A 20574-nucleotide genomic window follows, 5' to 3' on the forward strand; every position below is an offset into this window, starting at 1 on the left:
TTTAAAATTAAATAAAACATATTCAAATTTAATTTGTTTAATTTTAAAATTAAAAATGAAAAAACTAAATCAGTTAACTAAACTGATAAAGTACAAGAATAATGCACGAAGTCCTTAAAGTTTATTTAATCTGATGATTTTTATTTTTTATTTTTCAAAATGAGACATTATTCCGTTTCCAAATTTTTTTAACAATTTTCCTTTACATGACATTGTGACAAATTAATTTCTAATCGATAAATTATTTTGACAATGATCAATTTAATGGTTGATAATATGATTTTTTTAAGAATATTTTTTATTAGAGAATTTAAATTTTTTTATGTATATTAAATTTTTATTGATATTATTTTAACTAATTAGGATTATAATTTGAATTGTAAAAGTATAAGTATAAGTGATGACTTGGGTCCCAAGACCATTCATGAACCCATCACTAGAAGCATGGTTAGGAAGTTACAACAAGACTTGAAAGAACTGAATCCAGAAGGACAAGCCTTATTCAACCGCTTTGAGTGGAAGTCAGGAGACAAAACAAAGGATCTAACATAGCCCATTCCAGCCCATGGAGAAGGATAGTCCAAAGAAGAACCAAGAAAGTCCACACGGGTTGCAACCCTTGCTACGCTCAGCACCCACAGACCACTCTTCCAACAAGCACCTTGGCAGCACGTGATTCAGCTGCTTCCATCACATTTTCCACACCTATACACGTGACTATGATCTATTCTTCACGCTGCTTATCAGCCACCATTAGATCACTGCATGGGTTGGCTTGGATTCCCTATAAAAGCACACCCATCAACTTGTATTAGATTACTTTTGAATGATATGAGTTTATACTGCTGATGCATTTCCAGCCCAAAACTCTGCCCAAAAGTCACTTCCTTTTAAGCTTTCCATCCACATTTAGCTTCCTTCCAGTGAAGGCCGCTTGAGCTAGTTCTTTCCCTTCACCTAGAGCTCTTCAAACATCACTGTCACCACTAATTTCACCCCTGCACCACTGCTGCCAAATCACCAGCACCTGCCTCCGCTGCCTCTGGTTTGGATTCTCGCATGGAGCAACTCATCAATAAGAATGATCATGGTATTAGTTAAATGATTACAGTTGTTGACTATTGAAATATACTAAGACCATAAATAAATTGTATAAAACTATTGTGTGAATTATATGAATATGATAATTTTCAACAAGAGTGTCATATTAGATAGTGTAGTGTTGATGGAAATTCAAAAAGTTAAATTAACTTAGATAGTGAAAATTGGAGAATGTTTATATAAAAAGATTTAATGTAATTTTTTTTTATTAGACTATATAAAATAACTTTGGTATGAGAGAATTTAAACCAAAATGTATTATTATATACACTAAAGACACACAACTTTATAAATATTTAATTCAATACATAAGTATTTTCAAACTCTAGTTTAAAATAAACTATTTATTAGTGACTATTGATCGAATTGAATGAAAATATATATTACGTAACACGTTTGGATTTATATATATATATATATATATATTCATGCTATCAGTTTGATATACTATTTTAATATCACAAAGACACATAGTAATTTTATACTAAGAGAAGAGTTTTAATCTTTTAGTTATATGATATTAAATCAATTTTGATTTAATTTTTATTCAATCTTGACACTTTGAAAAATAGAATATAAAATTATCACAAAAATTAAAAATATAAAATTTTAATTTTTTATATGATTTAAAGTTGTCTTAATTTTAAATCATTTAACAACTCATAAAATTTTATTTTCTTTTAAAATTGTTTATCTAAATAATATATTTCTTATAAAATATTTAATTTTCTTTTATAAAAGTTAATTATCCTCTGCAGTTATCATATTAAGACAAGTTGAAAGCTTTAAATTTCATTCTGTTCATGAAAAAAAATTTACATTTTGAGCTATTGTGCATCTTGGAGGTGTGAAAATGTTAGTTTTTTATACTTTATACATTAAGATTAAGATCAAGATCGTATGATGATTGAAATGAAAGTAAAAGAATTATTATTTTTTCAATTTAAGTTGACAATTAAATTCCATCCAAATTTAAGACTATAAATTTAAGGTTTAATACCTAATTTTGTTTCCAGTTTGGTTGTCAAATTTCAATTTAGTCTCTCGTTAGAAAAGTGTTTGAATTGATCCTCATTTTTTAAATGTTGAGTCAAATTAGTCTCTTCCGTTAAATATAATCAAACGAAGTTAATAGGGTGATGATCTGTCAGAGTCGGTGGTTACGTGTCATAATTTACTTGTGTGAATACTGACGTGTTACGAGTTCACGAAACCCAAAGTCAGATCAACATGAACAGCCAAAACCCCAGACCCAAATTCAAAACCGAAGACCTCACATTCTCAAATCGCAAAACGGAAGAGAGGATCAGAAGCTCAAATTCATCTCTGTTTCACAAGCATGATAACCAATCAGCGTGACAAGGTTAGGATGATGAAGCCTCCCAAGGGTCTTGATCTCGGCTTGGAATTGTTGAACACACTGTCCAACTGCGAGTCGTTTGACTGCCACCATGATTCCTTATGCTATCTCCGCCTTCTATGTTGCTCCAAAACCTCCACTCCCAATACATTTGCCAACATTGAAATATCTTATGGCTTGGACAACACTTTCAAATGTCAATGTGACCCCAATATCAGTAAACACTGTAACTTCTTTTCTTGTAGAGCCAACAACCCTGGATGTTGGCTTCCACTTCTGTGTGTAAAAGAATAGAACAATCAGGACTATAAGTACCAAAATAATGGCTGAAGCAGAAGTTATAGAGCTGTTATCAATTGGCCCTGGCTGATTCCTTGATGGCATACTCAGAGACACTCCGCGGCAGGGACTTAGGTATGGATTCCCAAAATTTGAAAGTCCTAACCTCCAAATTCCCAATTTAAAAAACCCTAAATTCAATCCAAATTCGAAATCCCCATTTCAAACCCTGGCTCAAAACAAAACAAGACCAAAACCTATAAGGAAGAGACAATAACCCACATTCCCAAATCAAAAACAAGGTCAGGAACCCTCTACAAGACAAACCGAAAAAGGAGAAACGAAAGGAAGCTCCCTCCTTGCGTCGCGAATCAAAATGGAGAGAAGAAACCCGCTGCACCTCCGTCGTGCCTTCGTTACGACTCCGCTGGCTACACCCTCGCCGTGTCGTTGCCTTCCCAAACCGACCAGGATTTCGCAATACTAAGCCACAAACCGAAAACCCTCTTCTCCAAGGTTGATGATCCGCGAATAATGGACAGAGACATTCGGAACGAAACTGATTGGGGTTTGCTTGCTCGAGATAAATGACAGAGAGAGAAAAGTGGGAAGAGAACCTCTGAATATGGTTTGTTGAGAGGAACCAACAATAAGAAAAACAAATTGGTGCTTCCCCTCTTTCAAGGCCAAACCAGAACTATTGGGAAAGGGGAAGAAGAAAGGTGATTCCCTAGCCAACCTCTCACACGAGACAAACATACGGATAAACACAATATTTTAATCAACACATAAGCAAGCACACAATTATATTTTTCAAACGTAACCACTGACTACTGCCACATCATCATCCCATTAACTCCATTTGGTTATATTTAACGAAATAGACTAATTTGACTCACAAATTTACAAATAAAAACTCATTTCAAACATTTTTCTTACGAGGAACTAAATTGAGATTTGCCAACCAAATTGGAGATAAAATTGGGTATTAAACCTAAATTTAATTATTCAAAATATAAAATATAATACAGCCGTTATGGATGAAAACGTACCATATTAATTTAAGGTTACGAATTTTAATTATTCAAAATATAACATAAGTAGCAGGCGTTATGGATGTAAATTTACGGATTATTATTTTATTTTTTTGTTACGAAAATAAGTGATGAGCCACTATTTAAGAAAGTTTAGGTGTATATTTTTAGTTAAATAAGGTAAGACTATATATTTATATTTTTTTTCTTTTTTATTTATTTATTTTTCATTTTAATTGTTGTTAACCATACGATAATATATAATATAGTTCACTCACACATGAATTTGCATTAAATGCTGTGAAGTTTGTTTGGAATATGTCACAATCATCCATAAGAAAAGAAGGTAAATGATATGTTTGAAATAAATACATTTTTTCTCCATCTCTATCCATTTGTTTAAATATCTATTTTACTTTTTTTGTAACTCTTATTCTTTTTAATCTTTAAAAACTCCATTATTGTGTTTTTCTTTAATGAAATACTTCAATTATTTCATTTAATATTACATTTAACAAAAATCACTATTGGAAATTGAGGTTTTGTATGAATCAAAATAAGTTAATTTCTTTCTTAAGCATTTGCTATTTAAATGGTTTTTTAATCTCGATAGAGTTATTACTTGTTAAAATATTTTTAAATTGTCTAACACAAAAGTTTGGTAAGTATTTGATTATTCGCAAGTATTCCCTTTAAAGGCATTTGGTAATAGAGATGATTTTTCGGACAAAATATTTTTTAAATTGAAAAAATATTTCAAATATTTATTTTAATATTTTTATATTTTGGATTGGAGATTTTAAAATATAATTTTAGATTATGAAATACTTTTAAAGGGAGTTTGATAACTTGCATACGTTCTTTGTTTCAGTTTGTACATTTTAGCAATGTGTATCAAATTTTAGTAGACAAAAATACCCTCATATATTATAGATTCTAAGTTTTAAGATCTAAGGTGTTTGAATAATTTTCATTCTCAAAGCTACAAAAAAGAAACAAGAAATTTCACCTCCGTGTCATTCCTCATCCTTCTCAACCTTTTCTCTTTCATTTCTAACTTATCCAATTTGTTTCTCTCTCATCTCTATTCTCTCTTTCATCCACACATAGTAATACGTGACACTGCAATTTGTTGATCTTGTTCTGTTCGTTCATTTGTTTTCACTTTAATAACAAAATAATCGATGATGCTGATGTCTACAATAATTTCAAAACTAAAAAAAACAAGAAACCCCCCGTGAAAAGACATTAACATCAACCCATATTAGTTGCAAATCATTTAGTTTCTTAATACCAATTTTGACAAAATCATAGAATGAAAGGAGTAGAAAGTAAATTATAAGCGTGATGGTAACAAATTTATTAAGTTTAAATTCCAATTTGAAATTTAGTACATTTTGTTTTTCTTAATTTCACTTATGCGACAAATGATAAATCACAACATCATGTTTATATTGACCAAACAAGTTGGAGATGTGAATTGTTTAAAATAAACTTACATGATTTACTTTAGAAAGTAATTTTCTAATCCAAGTGAGAGCTACCGGATTCATTATGACTAGTTTACTAATTTCTGGTTGATTTTTAATTAGTTGGTATATGAATGTAATTCTTTTTGAAAACTACTCAATATTCTGCAATATACTCAAATCTATAAGATGTGCAATTTGTTATAATATCTTTAATCTTTTTACAAAAATGAAATGAAATTATGCTTAATATGAAACATTCCAAAGGGAACGAGCAATGGTATCTGTTTTGAACAAAGGGACAGAGTCAACAACAACAATTTTCTCTGTTCATTACTCTCTTCAATAATTTGTTCCTGTTAAATCATTTAGTACGAAGTGTAGGAGCTTCATTTTTTTTGTTGTGTTTTGAAGTTGGTTATATGCAAAATATGAAAAGTGTATTTCAAAATATTGTTTTCTAACGAAAATATGTTTTTAGAATTATTTTTAAGAATTGACTTCAGAAATTCATTTTTTGGACAATAATTTATCCCTTCCAGAATTCCCTTTCCACATAAGGATTTTTCTCTTTTGGAAAATATTAAATCTCTCTAAAGATAAACTACTAATTCTAAAATTTAATAACAATCAGAAGAGAAAAGATATAACACAATCCTCGAATCAAAAATCAACATCAACATCATCAATTATTTTGTTATTAAAGTGAAAAACAAACGAACGAACAAAGCAATAACAACAAATTGTAGTGTCGCATGTTACTATGTCTGGGCGAGAAAGAGTATGAAGATGTGAGAGAAACAAATTGGATAAATAAGGAATGTGGATTAAGGTTAGACGAGTGTTTCTGATTTTTTTCAGTCGAGACTACGGTAGAGATGATAGATAAAATGTTGGAATGAGAGAGATGAAAGAGAAAAGGTTGAGAGGAACGAGGGATGCGAGTAAGAGTTTGGGGATTTCTTGTTTTTGTTTTGAAAATGAAAATTATTCAAATACCATTGACTTTAAAATTTAAAATCCATAATAAATGAAGATATTTTTGTATACTAAAACCCGATACATATGACTAAAATGTCCCAACTAAAAAAAGAGTGCAAGTTAGCAAACCCCTTTTTTAAAATAATTATTTTGAATTTTTTTATTTTTTAGATTAAGTTTATTTTGGAAAATATTTTATAAAGCTGGAAATACATTTCCAAATATTCAATTATGAATATAAAAGAATTCTGGATTAAATGTGTCAAAGGTATTTTTGAATTTGTAAATATTTTTTAGAACACACATCCTATAATATTTTTTGGAAAACATGTTTTGAAAAATATTTCTATATCTAAAAATATATTCTGAACACTCAATTTAGAAATTATTAAAAAGGAAAAGGTGTTGGGATTTTTATTATAATTTTAACGAGAGCAGAGAGAATTATAAATTTTACGGGGTACAGTAAGAAAAAAGTGGAGTGCAGGGAGAAAGAAACAGGCTTACCTAATTTTATTATGTTTTTGGCCCAATTTCTTTTGTTCCTACACTCTTTGATTTTGTTGGCCACCAACCCAATCTGGTTTCCTAATAATTACACCAAACAATCCTCTTCTCTTCCAATTTTCTTCCACCGCTCCCATTTCCGGCGTGACCTAACCACCACCGTCTTTAATCTCCGAAGCCCCGCCGTGTCCACCGCAACTTTTATATTCCATTCTCTATCCTCAAGACCCCCGCGCCAATTTCAGCAAAGGACAGACCTCCACGTGCACGGCAAACCCCTGACCACCTATCCATCCCGAGAGAAGAGGCGTGAAGCGGCGACGTCAGAAACCCAGGCCGCTGCCTCTATCTCCGGCGAGGCTTCCTGGAGCTGCGGCTAGTTGATCCCACCTTAACCCGAGCTCCCTTGGTGCTGTTCTGGTAATTTGAAACTTCATTTACGCTCTGCTTTGATTTTGAGGCGGAATCAATGTGATGTAAATATTTTTTTTTAAGAAATAATTCAAAAATACATTTTTGTCTATCTTTTGATAAGTTTGAGGCAATCACAAAGTGAAGCATGATTTTTATATGATTTTCTTTCCTAATTTTGTTATTGGAAAATGCAGACCCTGGATGATATGGTGAGATATTACAGAAATGCATGTAGGATGTTTGCCCCTGCTCACGATCAGCTCTTGTTGAGGTATGCATCTCTGAGCCAAAGGCTATTGTGCTTAATTTGCATATTTTGACTGCCAAAAGTTGGTTGGACAAGAACAGGATCTCTTGATAGCTTTCAACAAATATGATTTTTAAATGCATTATTTCTCATAGTCATCATTAAATTTATTTCTGAAGAAGTTTACCTCTGACTCATTCTTTCCTAAACGAGCACACAGAACATATTCACACCCATTGCTTATTTCGAGGAAAAATTTGAATATAAACTACTAAAAATAACTTATAACCCATATTATAAAATTACATGGTATTTTTTTAGACAGTCCAAACAAAAACAATCTTAAAACCTTTTTAACTAAAAATGCCAAACGAAATTTATTTCTATAATTAATTATAAGTTTACAACATTGAACATAAATCTTTTCTACCTCTAACCCGAACACACTGATATAACAATCTTACCCTCGAAGAATAACTGAATAAGTATAAGCAATCCCAATTACTATTGGCCAATCATCTCACCGAAAAAAATTACAATATTGTGATCTGGTATCATCTCAAATTTTATGAGCCGAGTGTATCAACAGATTATTTGTAACTGATAAATTGTAAATCGTAACCAAGTAAACAAATTTAAATTTAATAAATTTCAATTATTTTATCAAAATAAAATATTTAAAAATAAAACAATTTAAAATGATATTAATTTGTAAAAATAATTTACTATTGAAACCCTTGGGAAAACAAACCCAATCTCTTATATATCCCTGCACAACTGGATCAACTGTGACATTGTCAGCCAGTGAATTATCAGTAACTGATTCATCATCAAGCAGTTGTTTCATTTTAGTGGGAATTATCATAGTCATATAAAAAGAGACTCATTGAGACATTCGGAGATAGTTGAGCAGTACATTAGGTTTAGAGATTAAATATGTTCGTGAGGAAAGTGAGGAAATTGTTTTGTTTTTGAAACCAAGTTTCGAGTTTGCGGAAATTAGTGAACCTCTAATAATAAACTCTACTTATAAATTTGTAAGAATTTATTTTAAATAAAAAATTAAAATTATTTATAAATAATAATATATATATGTGTGTGTATATATATATATATATATATATATATATATATAATATTATCTTTCTCCTAAAAGTAACACAACACCATCATATAATTCCTCTCAGTGCAATCCTACACCTTCCTTTCTCTTCTAAAAATAATTCCTAATTAGGATAATGGTGAGCCATTAAAATCAATTAAAATCTCACTCATTCCCACCAGTCACACGAAGCACGCAGGGAGGACTGGTCTCCCTTTCTCCACCCAATCTCGCGCAGCTTCTACTCCCAACCTGTTGCAGGTGAGGGCGCGCGACAACGTATGTGACTCGAGTGCGAGCGGTTAGAAAGAAGGAATGACGCAGTGAGGGCAGCGGAAGAGGGGAACCCTAATTCCCTAATCAGCGAGTTTTCTTCACTCTCGCATACCACACCACAGTTGTTTTGGGTTTTAAAAAAATTCCTGAGCTCGCCAACTCGATTGCAAAATCAAGTATGACCCAGTTCAACGATTCTACTCCGATTCTACTGAGTTTACATCAAAATCAAGTTTATGTGTAGAAATGTAAACTTGTGCGAGTTAAAGAGTTAACTCGCGAGTTGATAACCATGTCTGAAACTGAATTTGCATAGATAATGAAGGACTTTTCACTGCATAACTGTTATAACATGTGCCTCGTTCAGTTGTTGGATTTGTATTTTTTTTTTCTTTATAGGATTGGTAATATACTATTTACTTATTCTGTGACTGGTATTACTTTTCCTGTGATTGTAACTGCTCAGTATTCTGATTACACATTATTTATGTTGTGATTGATTATACTATTATTGAATACTTCGTGGACAACGTAATTCCATAGTTGGATAATCTTTGCCAATAATAATTTGTATGTGTGCTTGAACATACTCGCTCTGCAGATTATATAAAATCCTAATTCATTTGATTAACAATCTTACATAGGTTGTGACCAACAGGTATCAGAGGTTTAATTAAGGTTGTTACAGCAAGCAAGTAAGAACTACCCAACTACACTCACTTTTGCTTTCTATGCTTAAAAATCAAAGTATGTTCTCTCTGACAAGAAATTGCTTCAAGTATCGTACTACCTACTTCAGGAGGAATATCCCAAGTGAAACCATACGCTCCACACTCTCATTTTGCCACAAATTTCATGACCCCAATGAGAAATATTTACTCAGGATTGTTTTTTCTCATCACACCCACAAATTTGAGCGCTCTTCATTCCAAATCAACAGTAGTTGCACTCAATTCCCTGTCCCATTTGCACCCTTTAGTTCTCCCTATTCAACAAAAGCTCCTTCAAGATCTTACCGAAGACGAGCCAGAAATAGGTTGTTGAAGTCCTCCAAGCCTACCCTAGACCAAGCCCAATTTCAGTTGGCACTGTCCCAACTTCCCCCAAGGTTCACTACTGAAGAACTGTGCTCTGTGATTGCTCAACAAGATAATCCCTTGGTTTGCTTAGAACTTTTTCACTGGGCATCTCAACAGCCACGATTTCGGCACGATGTGTCCACGTTTCATATCACCATAAAGAAGCTTGGTACGGCAAAGATGTTCCAAGAAATGGATGACATTGTGAACCAACTGATTGCAGTTCCTTTAATTGGTTCAGAGGCATTGTTCAACACAGTTATATATTATTTCACTCAGGCACGGAAGCTTACTAGAGCTGTCAATGTGTTTAAGCACATGAAAAGTAAAAGGAACTTAATTTGCTGTTATAGGCCCTCTATTAGAACCTATAATATTCTTTTTGCTGCATTTTTGGGTAGAGGAAGCAACTCCTATATAAACCATGTGTATATGGAAACAATTAGATGTCTGTTTAGGCAAATGGTCAATGATGGGATCAAGCCTGATATTTTTTCATTGAATTCTATGATCAAAGGTTATGTGCTATCTCTTCATGTTAATGATGCATTGAGGATATTTCATCAAATGGGTGTGGTTTATGATTGTCAGCCCAATGCGTTGACATATGATTACTTGATTCATGGCTTGTGTGCCCAGGGCAGAACAAATAATGCCAAAGAGTTATTTAATGAAATGAAGACCAAAGGTTTTGTTCCTGGTGGTAAATCTTATAACTCGCTTGTCAACTCGTTGGCGCTTGGTGGAGAGATTGGTGAAGCAGTAAATTATCTGTGGGAGATGACCAATAAGCAAAGGTCACCTGATTTTATTACATTTAGGACTGTACTGGATGAGATATGCAGACAAAGAACAATTCAGGAGGGCATGCGTTTTTTGCAGGAGTTGCAAGAAAATGACCTTGTAGATGGGCATGCTTACAGGAAGCTTCTTTATGTGCTTGAAGATGACTATGGGAATTCAGTAGGTAGAAACAATGGAATTGAGTGAGCAGAGTTTTTTTCAGTCACTGTAAATTCCCATTCTTTTATCATTGTAGTTGGCTGTTTATTTAGTTTTAAAGCCATGAGATATTACATGTATTGTATAGTAGGGCACATCCAAATGATGGTGCAAGGGCTTTGTGAGACTACCAATTTTGATCATGTGGACTCTTTATCTGATATCAAAATTTGCTTTGCAGAAGGAATGTGAATGATAGGACTTTTTGATGAGGTTCGGATGCCATTAACAGAAAATGACCGTAATCCAATACTAATTGACATAAAGACTCATTCTCAAGATACTCTTCCTGCTGAACCGGAAGGAAGAAATGGAAGGTTTGCTTATTTTTGTGTCCTTTCATTTCATTATGTTGGATATGAAATGTCATCTTAATTTATTGGATTGAATCCGTGTGTTGATCTTATTTTTAGCAAGCTTCAATTTATGCTTAACAAGTATTTGTAGGACGATTTGGTTGCTGATTATTACCCTTAATTTTTTAACTTATTTATGCTACATGTTACTAGATCATTCACTCTAAAGTTTCCATGATGACATATTGGATTCATCCACTATGAAAATAGTCTGCTATAAAAGTTTCAGCTGATTAGGGAGTGAAGCATGACATTTACATGATTTTCTTTCCTACTTTTATTATTGGAAAATGCAAACCCTGAATGATGTGGTGAGATATTACAGAAATACATGTAGGATGCTGACGTCTTGCTCATGATCAACTCTTGTTGAGGTATGCATCTTTTGAGCCAAGGGCTAATGTGCTTAATTTGTATATTTTGACTGCCAAAGTTGTTCTGGACAATAACAAGGCCTCGTGATAACTTTCACCAAGTATCACTTTTAAATGCAATATTACAATCCTTTACACTGACTCGTCCTTTCCTAAACACATTCATGCACACACATTCACATCAATTGCTTATTTTTTTTTTAGTAAAAACTTGAAATGTTGACTCGATTATTCAATGATGATAAGTAAATTTTGATAAATTTATCAGTCACAATGAGTAGCAGTTGGATTGCACTACATGCCCTTGTTCACATGGTTGTCTTTGCTTCATGTCAAATATGAATATCCGAAAGTTCATTCACGTTTTGGAGAAGATAAATTTGCACATGATCATGACTGACTAAAGAATCAAATTTGTTCTTGCCTTGGATAGTAAGAAGCCAATGCTGGAAATGTGGACAAGGTTTGAGAGATCAAAGGATTAAGCATGTAGATATTCATACATGTAGGATGACTTTTATATGGTACATATGTTTGACTATGTTTCATTGTATATTTTGATGATCCACCTATATGATTGCGTTGTTTTGTGAAAACTATATATATACACTTAGGACAAGCTTCATCCCAATGAGACAACCTATTTAGTATTGCCAATTGCTAATCTCAGCTTAAAATTAATGAATTCAGTTTTTCGTATTTATAAAATTGCTAACTACTAATTTGCATATTAGTACTTTTTAAGTAGCATTTTATTAATGAAGAACATTTCTGTTATTTGTTTTATATGGTTCAATTAATACCTCATTGACTCATTTTTTTAGTTGAGTTGGTCAAGTTTAATAATTATGGTAAAAATAACTAATTAACCTTAATCAAGGAGTCTGGTTTTCCATTAGAAGAATTTTATCTGTTGTTTTTAGAGACATAGGGTGAATTGAAAATAAAAAGATATTGAAAGCATTTTATTTTCTTTACTTTCAATATTCTTTTGTGACTCTAAATTTTGTCTAATTCTAATCAGTGGTTCATGACCGATATAGTTTGTTCATATCTGTTTTAACAAATTTGAGTCTTCATTTTTAAGAATGTGAGATTTTTTTAGTGTGTCTGACATAAAACTTTATGATACTAATCATTCAATAATATCTTTACTGAATTTGTTTAAATTTTTTTCTGGCTGAAACGATAAAATATCATACAGATTACGCCTACTTAAAATACTTTTTTTTGTTTTTAAATTAAATTGCTTTTATAACACAGTTTCATCCTCCAAATTACAAATAGAACGATAAAATTAAATTGCTTTTATAACAGATTAGCTTTTCACTTTGAGAATTTTTTTTTAATTTCATTCAGACAATACATTCATTATTTGAATTCACTATCATACTCGAATATGGTGTTTCCCAGTGAATCTTAGATTTATCACACTAAATAAATTTACTATCAAATAATATGTTTGACAAGCAAAATAAAATTTAATTGGTTCTGAATATAATAGAATTTACAGAATTTACAAGTACATGGAAATGCATTTATTCCAATCTTACTAATCAATTTTTTACTTATTATTATATTTTCTGTACTAGAAAATAATATTTTAAAAATAGTGAGATTTATTATTTTAATATTCAAATATTTTAATATAAATAGTTTTATTATAATCGAGTCCATTATTTTAAAATATATAATTTTTTTTGTATTTTTTTTTAGAATTCTTTAATTTTTTTAAGATTTTTTCTTTTTATTGTCTGATTGAATTATCGATACTATAGGATTGATCTTTGCGACAAACTCTTTAATTTGGATTAATTAATTTTTTTATATCATAAGATTGATTTTTGCGACAAACTCTTTAATTTGAATGAATTAGTTTTTTTTTCGCATAAGTTAGTTTTAATATTTTTTATTGTCTTTTTTTGTTATTTGTTATATAAGAGTTTTCCTTCACTTGCATGTCTTTTTAGTTATATATATTAATCTATGATGATAAGTGATCATAACAATATGTTATGATTGTTTTTATGATGTTTCTATATGTGTATAGAGTATTCTACAAGTTGTGAGGAGTTTGACTAGTTAGGGTGAGCTATTGAATCAAATAAGAAAAACTAATTGTTTTGGTGTGTGAGTTTAATAAATATGATGTTTTACATGTTGATGATTGCTTTTATTTTGAGAATGAAATTGGATTGTTATGGTGAATTTGATTGGTGTGTATAAACGAATTGATTTGTATGATTTGAATGATTGATCTCTGATTGATTGTTTTTGCTTGGTAAAGAAAAAACAACCTAGTTGAAGATTTACTCATAAAAATGACTCTGACATACCGGTAAAAATCAAATTCTTATCAGACACCTGTTCTAACTTGACAATCAACTGTTCTAGAAAAACAAATAAAAAAACGTCTTTTTTTATATAAATAAAACAAATAAAAAACACGGATCAATTCAACAGGGATACATAACAGAGTTCAGAAACAGTGGTAATCTGAGTGAAGAACTGATAAGGCTATGCAGCTTTTGCTGTTAAACCAAGGTGAATACAGAACAGATCATGAACTATGATGTGACCAAGATCTCCATATTCTTCAGCCATGATCACAGAGGAGGTTTGAAAGTTTGTGATGAGGGTACCCTTTTGTAGATGCTTTGCATGCACACACTCTCTGGCCACTGATATCTGCTTCTTCATGTTCTTCCTCCGACTGTCATGATCTGCTATTCTGCAGCACCAAAAAGTTAAGATCATGAATTAGAGAGAAAGCAAAGAAAATGGAAGACAGAGTTGAGAAGGTTGAATTTCAGATACTCCTTAGAGAAAGAAAGAGGATTGGTGACTCCAGAGAGACAAAGTGGAAGTCCATGAGTAACATGAAGGTTGAGCATGAACTGCATTTTGTGATCGGATTTCAGAGAAATTGAGAGAGAGAGAGAGAGAGTGAGTGAGAGAAAGAGAAGAGAAATGAATAATATGGACAAAGTCTTTAGTTGTAAGCATTTGTGTGACGTCTCTATTCTCTTCTCCACACGGTGTCCTTTTTTTTAAACTCTGAATATTACTATTTTATTAATTCGGATAATTCAATAATGGCTGCATTTCCATAATTTTATTCCTTCATTTTCATATTTTTTTCTCGTTTCAAAAAATTATTTTTTAATTATATAATTTAGAACTTAAAATAATTTTAAATTTGTGATCTGAAAATTAAAAATAAGTTTTGAATTGTGCAACCAAAAGGTTTTTAAATTATAATTGTATAATTCAGAAGTAAAAAATGACTTTAAAATTACATAACATGCAAAATGAAACAAAATCTTTTATGAGAATATGGAAAGGAAGTTATCGAGATACATAAACAAATTGCCTTTAATAATGAGTAAAAACTATTATTTTAATATAGTTTTTGTATAGCTAATTTTTTATGTAAAAAATTTCTTATTTATATTGAAAAATATTTTTTGTGTGATACATAAAAATCCTATCTCTAATTTTATTTTTAATCACTTTTTTCTCCTTTAAAATCTCATGTTGTAAGTCTGGAACAAAACTTTTGTAAATTTGTTTTAAATTAAAGAAATAAACTAATAAACACAAAAATAAAAATACTAATAATTAATGATAAAAACAGCATGTTTAAAATAGAATAATAGCTTAGTAGCTAAATAATATGTAAAAGTTATTATCACCAAAAATATACATCTTAGAATAATTAATTAATAATTACACAATATAAATGAGATATTGAAAAGTTAATAATCAATATTTATTATAACTAGAGAATGAAAAACACATTAAATCAAACATATTTTCAAATTTCAAATTTTAAATCATAGTTTTTGTTTTATGAATAATTTTTTTAGTTTTAACATTCAGGACTTAACTTCTGGAGAAAAGTATATTAAAAGTGTCATTTAATTTAAATTCATTTAGTTTTAATAAAATTAATTTAATAAAAAGCACAATTGCATTGAATGAGTTACCAATTTAAAAGATAAAATCTCGGTGATGAAGTCAATAATTGAAATTTATCGTTATTAACAAGTGAAAAGGAAAAAAAATTAGATGAATTTATCTTTTTAATAACATTTTATCCTAATACCTTAATATATAAAAGTAAAAAGGGATAGACTAAAGGATTTCCTTCTAAAGTTAAAGATATTTTTGTAAATACACATTGAATAACTAACTAAATAAATTAGTAAATATACACACAAAAAATGATAACGATTAATAATTTTAAAATGAAAGTATGATGTTGAAAAGTAATAATTATTACCGAACTAGGAAATGAAGAGACATAAATTTAATTTGAACTTATTTTAAATTTTAAATTATAGTTTTCAAATTACGGACAATTTTGTCTTAGTTTTAGTATTCACGAAAATTCAAAAATTTATCATATAAAAAGTAAACAAATCTCCCATAAACAATTTTCATCCAAAAGGTTACATTTGTAAATATATATATTAAACAGGTAAATGATTACACACAAAAAAAACGACAACAAAAAATTAATAATTGAAATATGGAAATGTGATATTGAAAAACTTATAATTAATATTTATCCTCATTAGACCTATAAAATAAAATTTCTTAAGCTGAAGTAAATTTCAAATTTTAAATCGTAGTTAAGGATGCATTTTTCTTATTTTTAGCATTTGTAGTAATTCTAAATCGTTTTTTTTAGAAAATAATACTAAAAGTATTTAATTTAGACTAAATTAAATTATTTTTATTCTAATAAATTAAATTAAATTAAAAAAATTGAATTATGTAATGAAAATGTCACATTTAAAATTAATATTTTGCACGTATAACTATATTGATTTATCTTTTCAATAAAATTAGAATAAAAAACTACATTTAATTATTTTCTTATTTTATAAATTATGTAATTTCATAGTGATTTCTTTCGCATAAATTAGGCAATATTAAAACTACTTTATTTTCTCCTTATGCTTGATTTGTTTTATAATGTTTAATTTTTTAATTAACATTAACTTATTTACTAATTTGGTTTTAGGTCTTCCTTTTTTTTTCTTTAAAATGTATAATATAATTCGAACAGAGTAAAAGAAAATTTACAATATATTTAGAATTCTTATTTTATACATATATTATAATGTTTATCCAATAAAACAAGCACAAAATTTAATTTTTCCTTTGTTCTCGTCAAACATTGAAAATTTACATTTTTATATGTTATAGTGAGTTATTTTATAAACGCAATTTTTTATTATGCCTAACAAAAACAACAAAAAAATACAATATCTAATTGAAAACAAGTTGCAACACTTTTAATTGTTTTTCTTAATCTTTTCATATATTGTTTAGTTTTATGAATTCTTAAATTTATTTCCAATAAAAATTTCCAGAATTTAAGGTAGTTAAAATATATTTAGTTTTATTATGATTCAAATTTCTTTTAATTATTGTAATATTATATTTACTACTTCTCTAGTAAAAATTGATCTCATCCACTCATTATTTTAAAATATTTGATCCAATGATTATAAATAAATAGTGGTTCACCGATGTACCACGTATCAACCTCGCACTCGCACTCGCACATGCCAATGCCGTAACACATCACGTGCTTCTCATCTTCAATTCTACCTTGTGTCTTTATTTAGACCCGTACTTCATTTTTTTATATAAATTTTACAGCATAATTGATCTGAGAGAAATTTCTCATAGTACTTTTTTAAAAATTAAATGCTTTTTTTTCTCTTATTCATTTTTTTTTGAATTATCTATTTTAAATATTTTTTTAGAAGAAGTATATTTTATTTGACAATAATCCGATATTCATAAAGCTTTTACGACAATACTTTTTTTTAAATATGGTTTTGTTTTTAATTTTAAAATAAAAATAAAAATTAATATTTTTTCTTAACTTATGAACTTTTATTTTTAAAAGTACTTCAATTTAGTCTTCTCAATCAAATTTTATTAAAATTATTTAAGATTTCAAACAATTTTTTTAATCAATATTAAAAAATATATATTATAAATAACTCAAATATTATTATTAAATTAAATACTCTAATCAAATAAGTTTGATACTTTATTCAAATACTACGTCTTTAAATCTACACATTTGAAAACTAAATGATTATTATGAAATGAGTTTTATAAGTTGTTATGTAGTAAGGATATTTATGTAATAACATAAATATCTTAGATATTTTAGACAGTTAAAATATCAGTCAAAGCCACTAACCACACTTTTAGGTAAGGTGGTTATTTTTATTCTTTATAAATACAGTGACAGGACCCAAGTCCAGGTACGTTCTCTTTATGCTCTAGAGATCCTGAATAATACTTCAGAGCAGTATCCAATTACTCTCTTCTGAGCTTCAGCTCCATAACTCATATCTGACTTGAACGTCGGAGTATCTTTGCAGGTACCTCCCCCTCCTTTGGTGAATACGAAGGACAACAGTTGAAGAAATGCAAGCATCCCAGATATCCAGGAGCAACAGAGACACACAAGAAAATGTACACCGAAACATTTTGGCGTCCACCGTGGGGCCGAGTGCCAACCCAAAGAAGCCACAAGAGGAGCCTCGGCCTTGACGAATCCCTTTTCCAAATTAAGCTACTGTCGCATCACCCCCAGGGAATCTCCTCCGCGAGCCATTAACGCCACCGCGAAAATCAAAGCCACAAATCTGCACCTGAACCACAAATCCACCATCCATCTCCACCTGAACCATTGAAACGCAATAATGCGAGACACAAAGATCAAACCCAACCTCTGAAAACTCGACTCGCACATCCTAGTTCAATCTTCGAACAACGCCGTCGTGAAATCATGCCTTCTTCATGGCAATCTGCACCCAAATTGTGATTAGGGACAACCATTTTCTCAGACGCGAATTCTCCATCGCGCATCTTCGCAGCACATCACCATAGTCAATCTTCCTACACATGCAATCTTCCTACACATGCAACCATCTTCTCCAGGGAACCCTTGCGTCTTCTCCTCTGCAAACAAGAGCCACACGAAACCGCAATTCCTAATTTCCCCAAATTCTCAATTACGCCAGAAATCGCAGAACAACGGGAACCCTAAATTCCCAAATCGCAACCCAAAGCTCAATGGCGCCGCCGCTTTTCAAATCACTGCGTCGCTGTCAACGCCATCTTCACGCATTCAAAATGGCGAACTCTTCACACAGGAATTGAAACCCCAAGGAACAGAATCGAGACCGAGAACAGAAAAACCCCAAACCGGACCCTGTCCTGACCACGCATCATCGTCGTGATTCAAGAGCCACTGTCGCGCTCTTATCCTCTTCGGTGTCGCAGCGGTGGCGCCACCTCCGTCATCTTCAAACTCCATCAGGTGCGGCTCAGGTGACAACCACATCAAGCCATCGCCATCAAAGTGCCACCGCAAGGGCAAAGCCGCCAGTTCATCCCAAGCCTGGGGACTCCATTGTCTTCGATCATCTTTGATCGCGACTTCCGTCTCCGTCGACAACAACAGCATCAGAATCAGCCGTTCCGCAATGTGGCTGATTCTAGGGTTTTTTGGGGCAGAAAGGATTCTAGGGAGACCCATTCTCCACATCTTCCGCAACCCTCGCGTAACCCACGCGTCATTCGGTTCTGCCTCCACGTCATCCAACCCAATTTCTATTCCCCAAATTTTAAACGTCAGTCATCCATTCAAAATCTGTACGAGCGTGCCACTTGACCAAAGCGATAACTTATATGTCGAACGTTCAAAAAGCTCGGCCTCGCGTACGTCATTGACGTTCGTCCTTCGTATTCAAACGCTCGACAATCTTGGTGTACGAGCATCCAAGCCAATCAGTGTGTACGAGCGTCCAAGCACTCCTGCGCTCGTCCTCGACATTCGGATTCGAACGCTCGACACTTAATGTGGACGAGCGTTCAAATAAAGACCGTGCGTCCTCAACCTTCGTATTTGAACGCTCGACAATGCCAATGGACGAGCGTTCAACCAATTAGCCGTTCGTCCTCGGCTTTAGCGTTCGACCATCCATGGCCTCAACCATACGGCCAGTCGTTTCAATAACGTTCGTCACTTCGCTGATAATGAACGTTCGGTATAGAGCGTTCGTCATTTGGTTCAGCGAGCGTTCGCAAAGCACTCGTCAATTCGTGTGTGCGAGCATCCACACTGCTCGATGTGGACGAGCGTTCAAACAGCAGCCGCTTGTCCTCATCTATATATCCGAACGCTCGACACTCAATGTGGACGAGCGTTCAATAAGGGGACCGTGCGTCCTCGACCTTGGAATTCGGACGCTCTACACTGCCTTTGGACGAGCGTTCAAGCAACAAGCCGTCCATCAGCCGTTCGTCCTCGACCTTCGGATTCGAACGCCCGACAATCCTTATGGACGAGCGTTCCAGCAATAAGCCGTTCGCCTCGGACCGTTCGTCCTCGTCAGTCGGATTCGAACGCTCGACACTTAATGTGGACGAGCGTTCAAACAAAAAACCATTCGCCCTCGCACTCGGACTTGAACGTTCGACAATGTCTGTGGACGAGCGTTCAAGTATTCAATACCGTTCGTCCACTCGGTTCCCAGCGTTCGACCTCGCTTGCCACTTGGCCAAAACGACAACTTATATGTCGAGCGTTCAAAAAGTTCTGACGTTCGGCCTCGCGTTAGGCCTCACATGTCATTCAGCCTCTACCACCCGAACGCTCGACAGTCAGCGTGTACGAGCGTCCGAATAGCCAACTGTTTGGCATCCCTTCGGTTTCAACCGCTCGGCTTAGCATTTGGCCTCTACTGATCGGACTTACCTCCAAACGAACGCTCTATCATTCGAGCTCCACTCCACTCCAATGACGTTCGTTCTATTGGCATCAACGTTCGGCCATTACATTTCTCGGACGTTCGTCATTTAGCTCATCATCGACGTTCGGTCTCTACCACAGGAAGCTTTCGGTCAATGGACCTCTTTGACGTACGGCCTCAAGCATACAACATTCGGGC

At 32.3% G+C, this 20574-nt stretch overlaps 2 protein-coding genes across 24 annotated transcripts; one reads left to right on the forward strand and one right to left on the reverse strand.

The window, feature by feature from the left end:
- Positions 1–6759: 6759 nt before the first annotated feature.
- On the forward strand, positions 6760–12177 carry LOC108340576 (pentatricopeptide repeat-containing protein At2g27800, mitochondrial). Of its 23 annotated transcripts, XR_001833234.2 has the most exons (6): positions 6765–7151; positions 7340–7416; positions 9415–10835; positions 11033–11168; positions 11533–11581; positions 11850–12177. XR_001833234.2 is itself a non-coding variant. In XM_052878335.1 (4 exons), exons 3-4 carry the CDS (start codon positions 9502–9504, stop codon positions 10754–10756), a joined length of 1170 nt encoding a protein of 389 aa, XP_052734295.1. In that variant the 5' UTR covers positions 6761–7151; positions 7340–7416; positions 9415–9501; the 3' UTR covers positions 10757–12177. The 23 variants fall into 23 exon arrangements, 11 of the variants coding, with proteins under 11 accessions (XP_052734295.1, XP_017433535.1, XP_017433541.1 ...); XR_008249134.1 differs by having other exon boundaries at positions 6760–7151; positions 9415–10646; positions 10732–10816; positions 11036–12177; XR_008249137.1 differs by lacking the exons at positions 11533–11581; positions 11850–12177 and having other exon boundaries at positions 6760–7151; positions 9415–10646; positions 10732–10812; positions 11033–11063.
- Positions 12178–13984: 1807 nt separating this feature from the next.
- LOC108339931 (uncharacterized) lies at positions 13985–14589 on the reverse strand. Its single transcript, XM_017577158.2, has 2 exons — positions 14399–14589; positions 13985–14312 (listed from the first exon to the last, which is right to left on the reverse strand). The coding sequence occupies exons 1-2, from the start codon at positions 14482–14484 to the stop codon at positions 14099–14101; spliced, it is 300 nt and encodes a 99-aa protein (XP_017432647.1). The 5' UTR covers positions 14485–14589; the 3' UTR covers positions 13985–14098.
- Positions 14590–20574: the final 5985 nt, after the last annotated feature.

Source organism: Vigna angularis, chromosome 5 (genome assembly GCF_016808095.1).
Source record: "Vigna angularis cultivar LongXiaoDou No.4 chromosome 5, ASM1680809v1, whole genome shotgun sequence".
Lineage (NCBI taxonomy): Eukaryota > Viridiplantae > Streptophyta > Magnoliopsida > Fabales > Fabaceae > Vigna > Vigna angularis.

Bases quoted from the DNA above. Each gene is read 5' to 3' on its own strand.
- LOC108340576 (XM_017578046.2), top strand. From the start codon at position 9,502: ATGCTTAAAAATCAAAGTATGTTCTCTCTGACAAGAAATTGCTTCAAG. The intron at 10,836-11,032 runs GTGAGCAGAGTT...TTTGCTTTGCAG, and splicing joins GGTAGAAACAATGGAATTGA to AAGGAATGTGAATGATAGGA.
- LOC108339931 (XM_017577158.2), bottom strand. From the start codon at position 14,484: ATGCAGTTCATGCTCAACCTTCATGTTACTCATGGACTTCCACTTTGT. The intron at 14,313-14,398 runs GTATCTGAAATT...TTGGTGCTGCAG, and splicing joins CCTCTTTCTTTCTCTAAGGA to AATAGCAGATCATGACAGTC.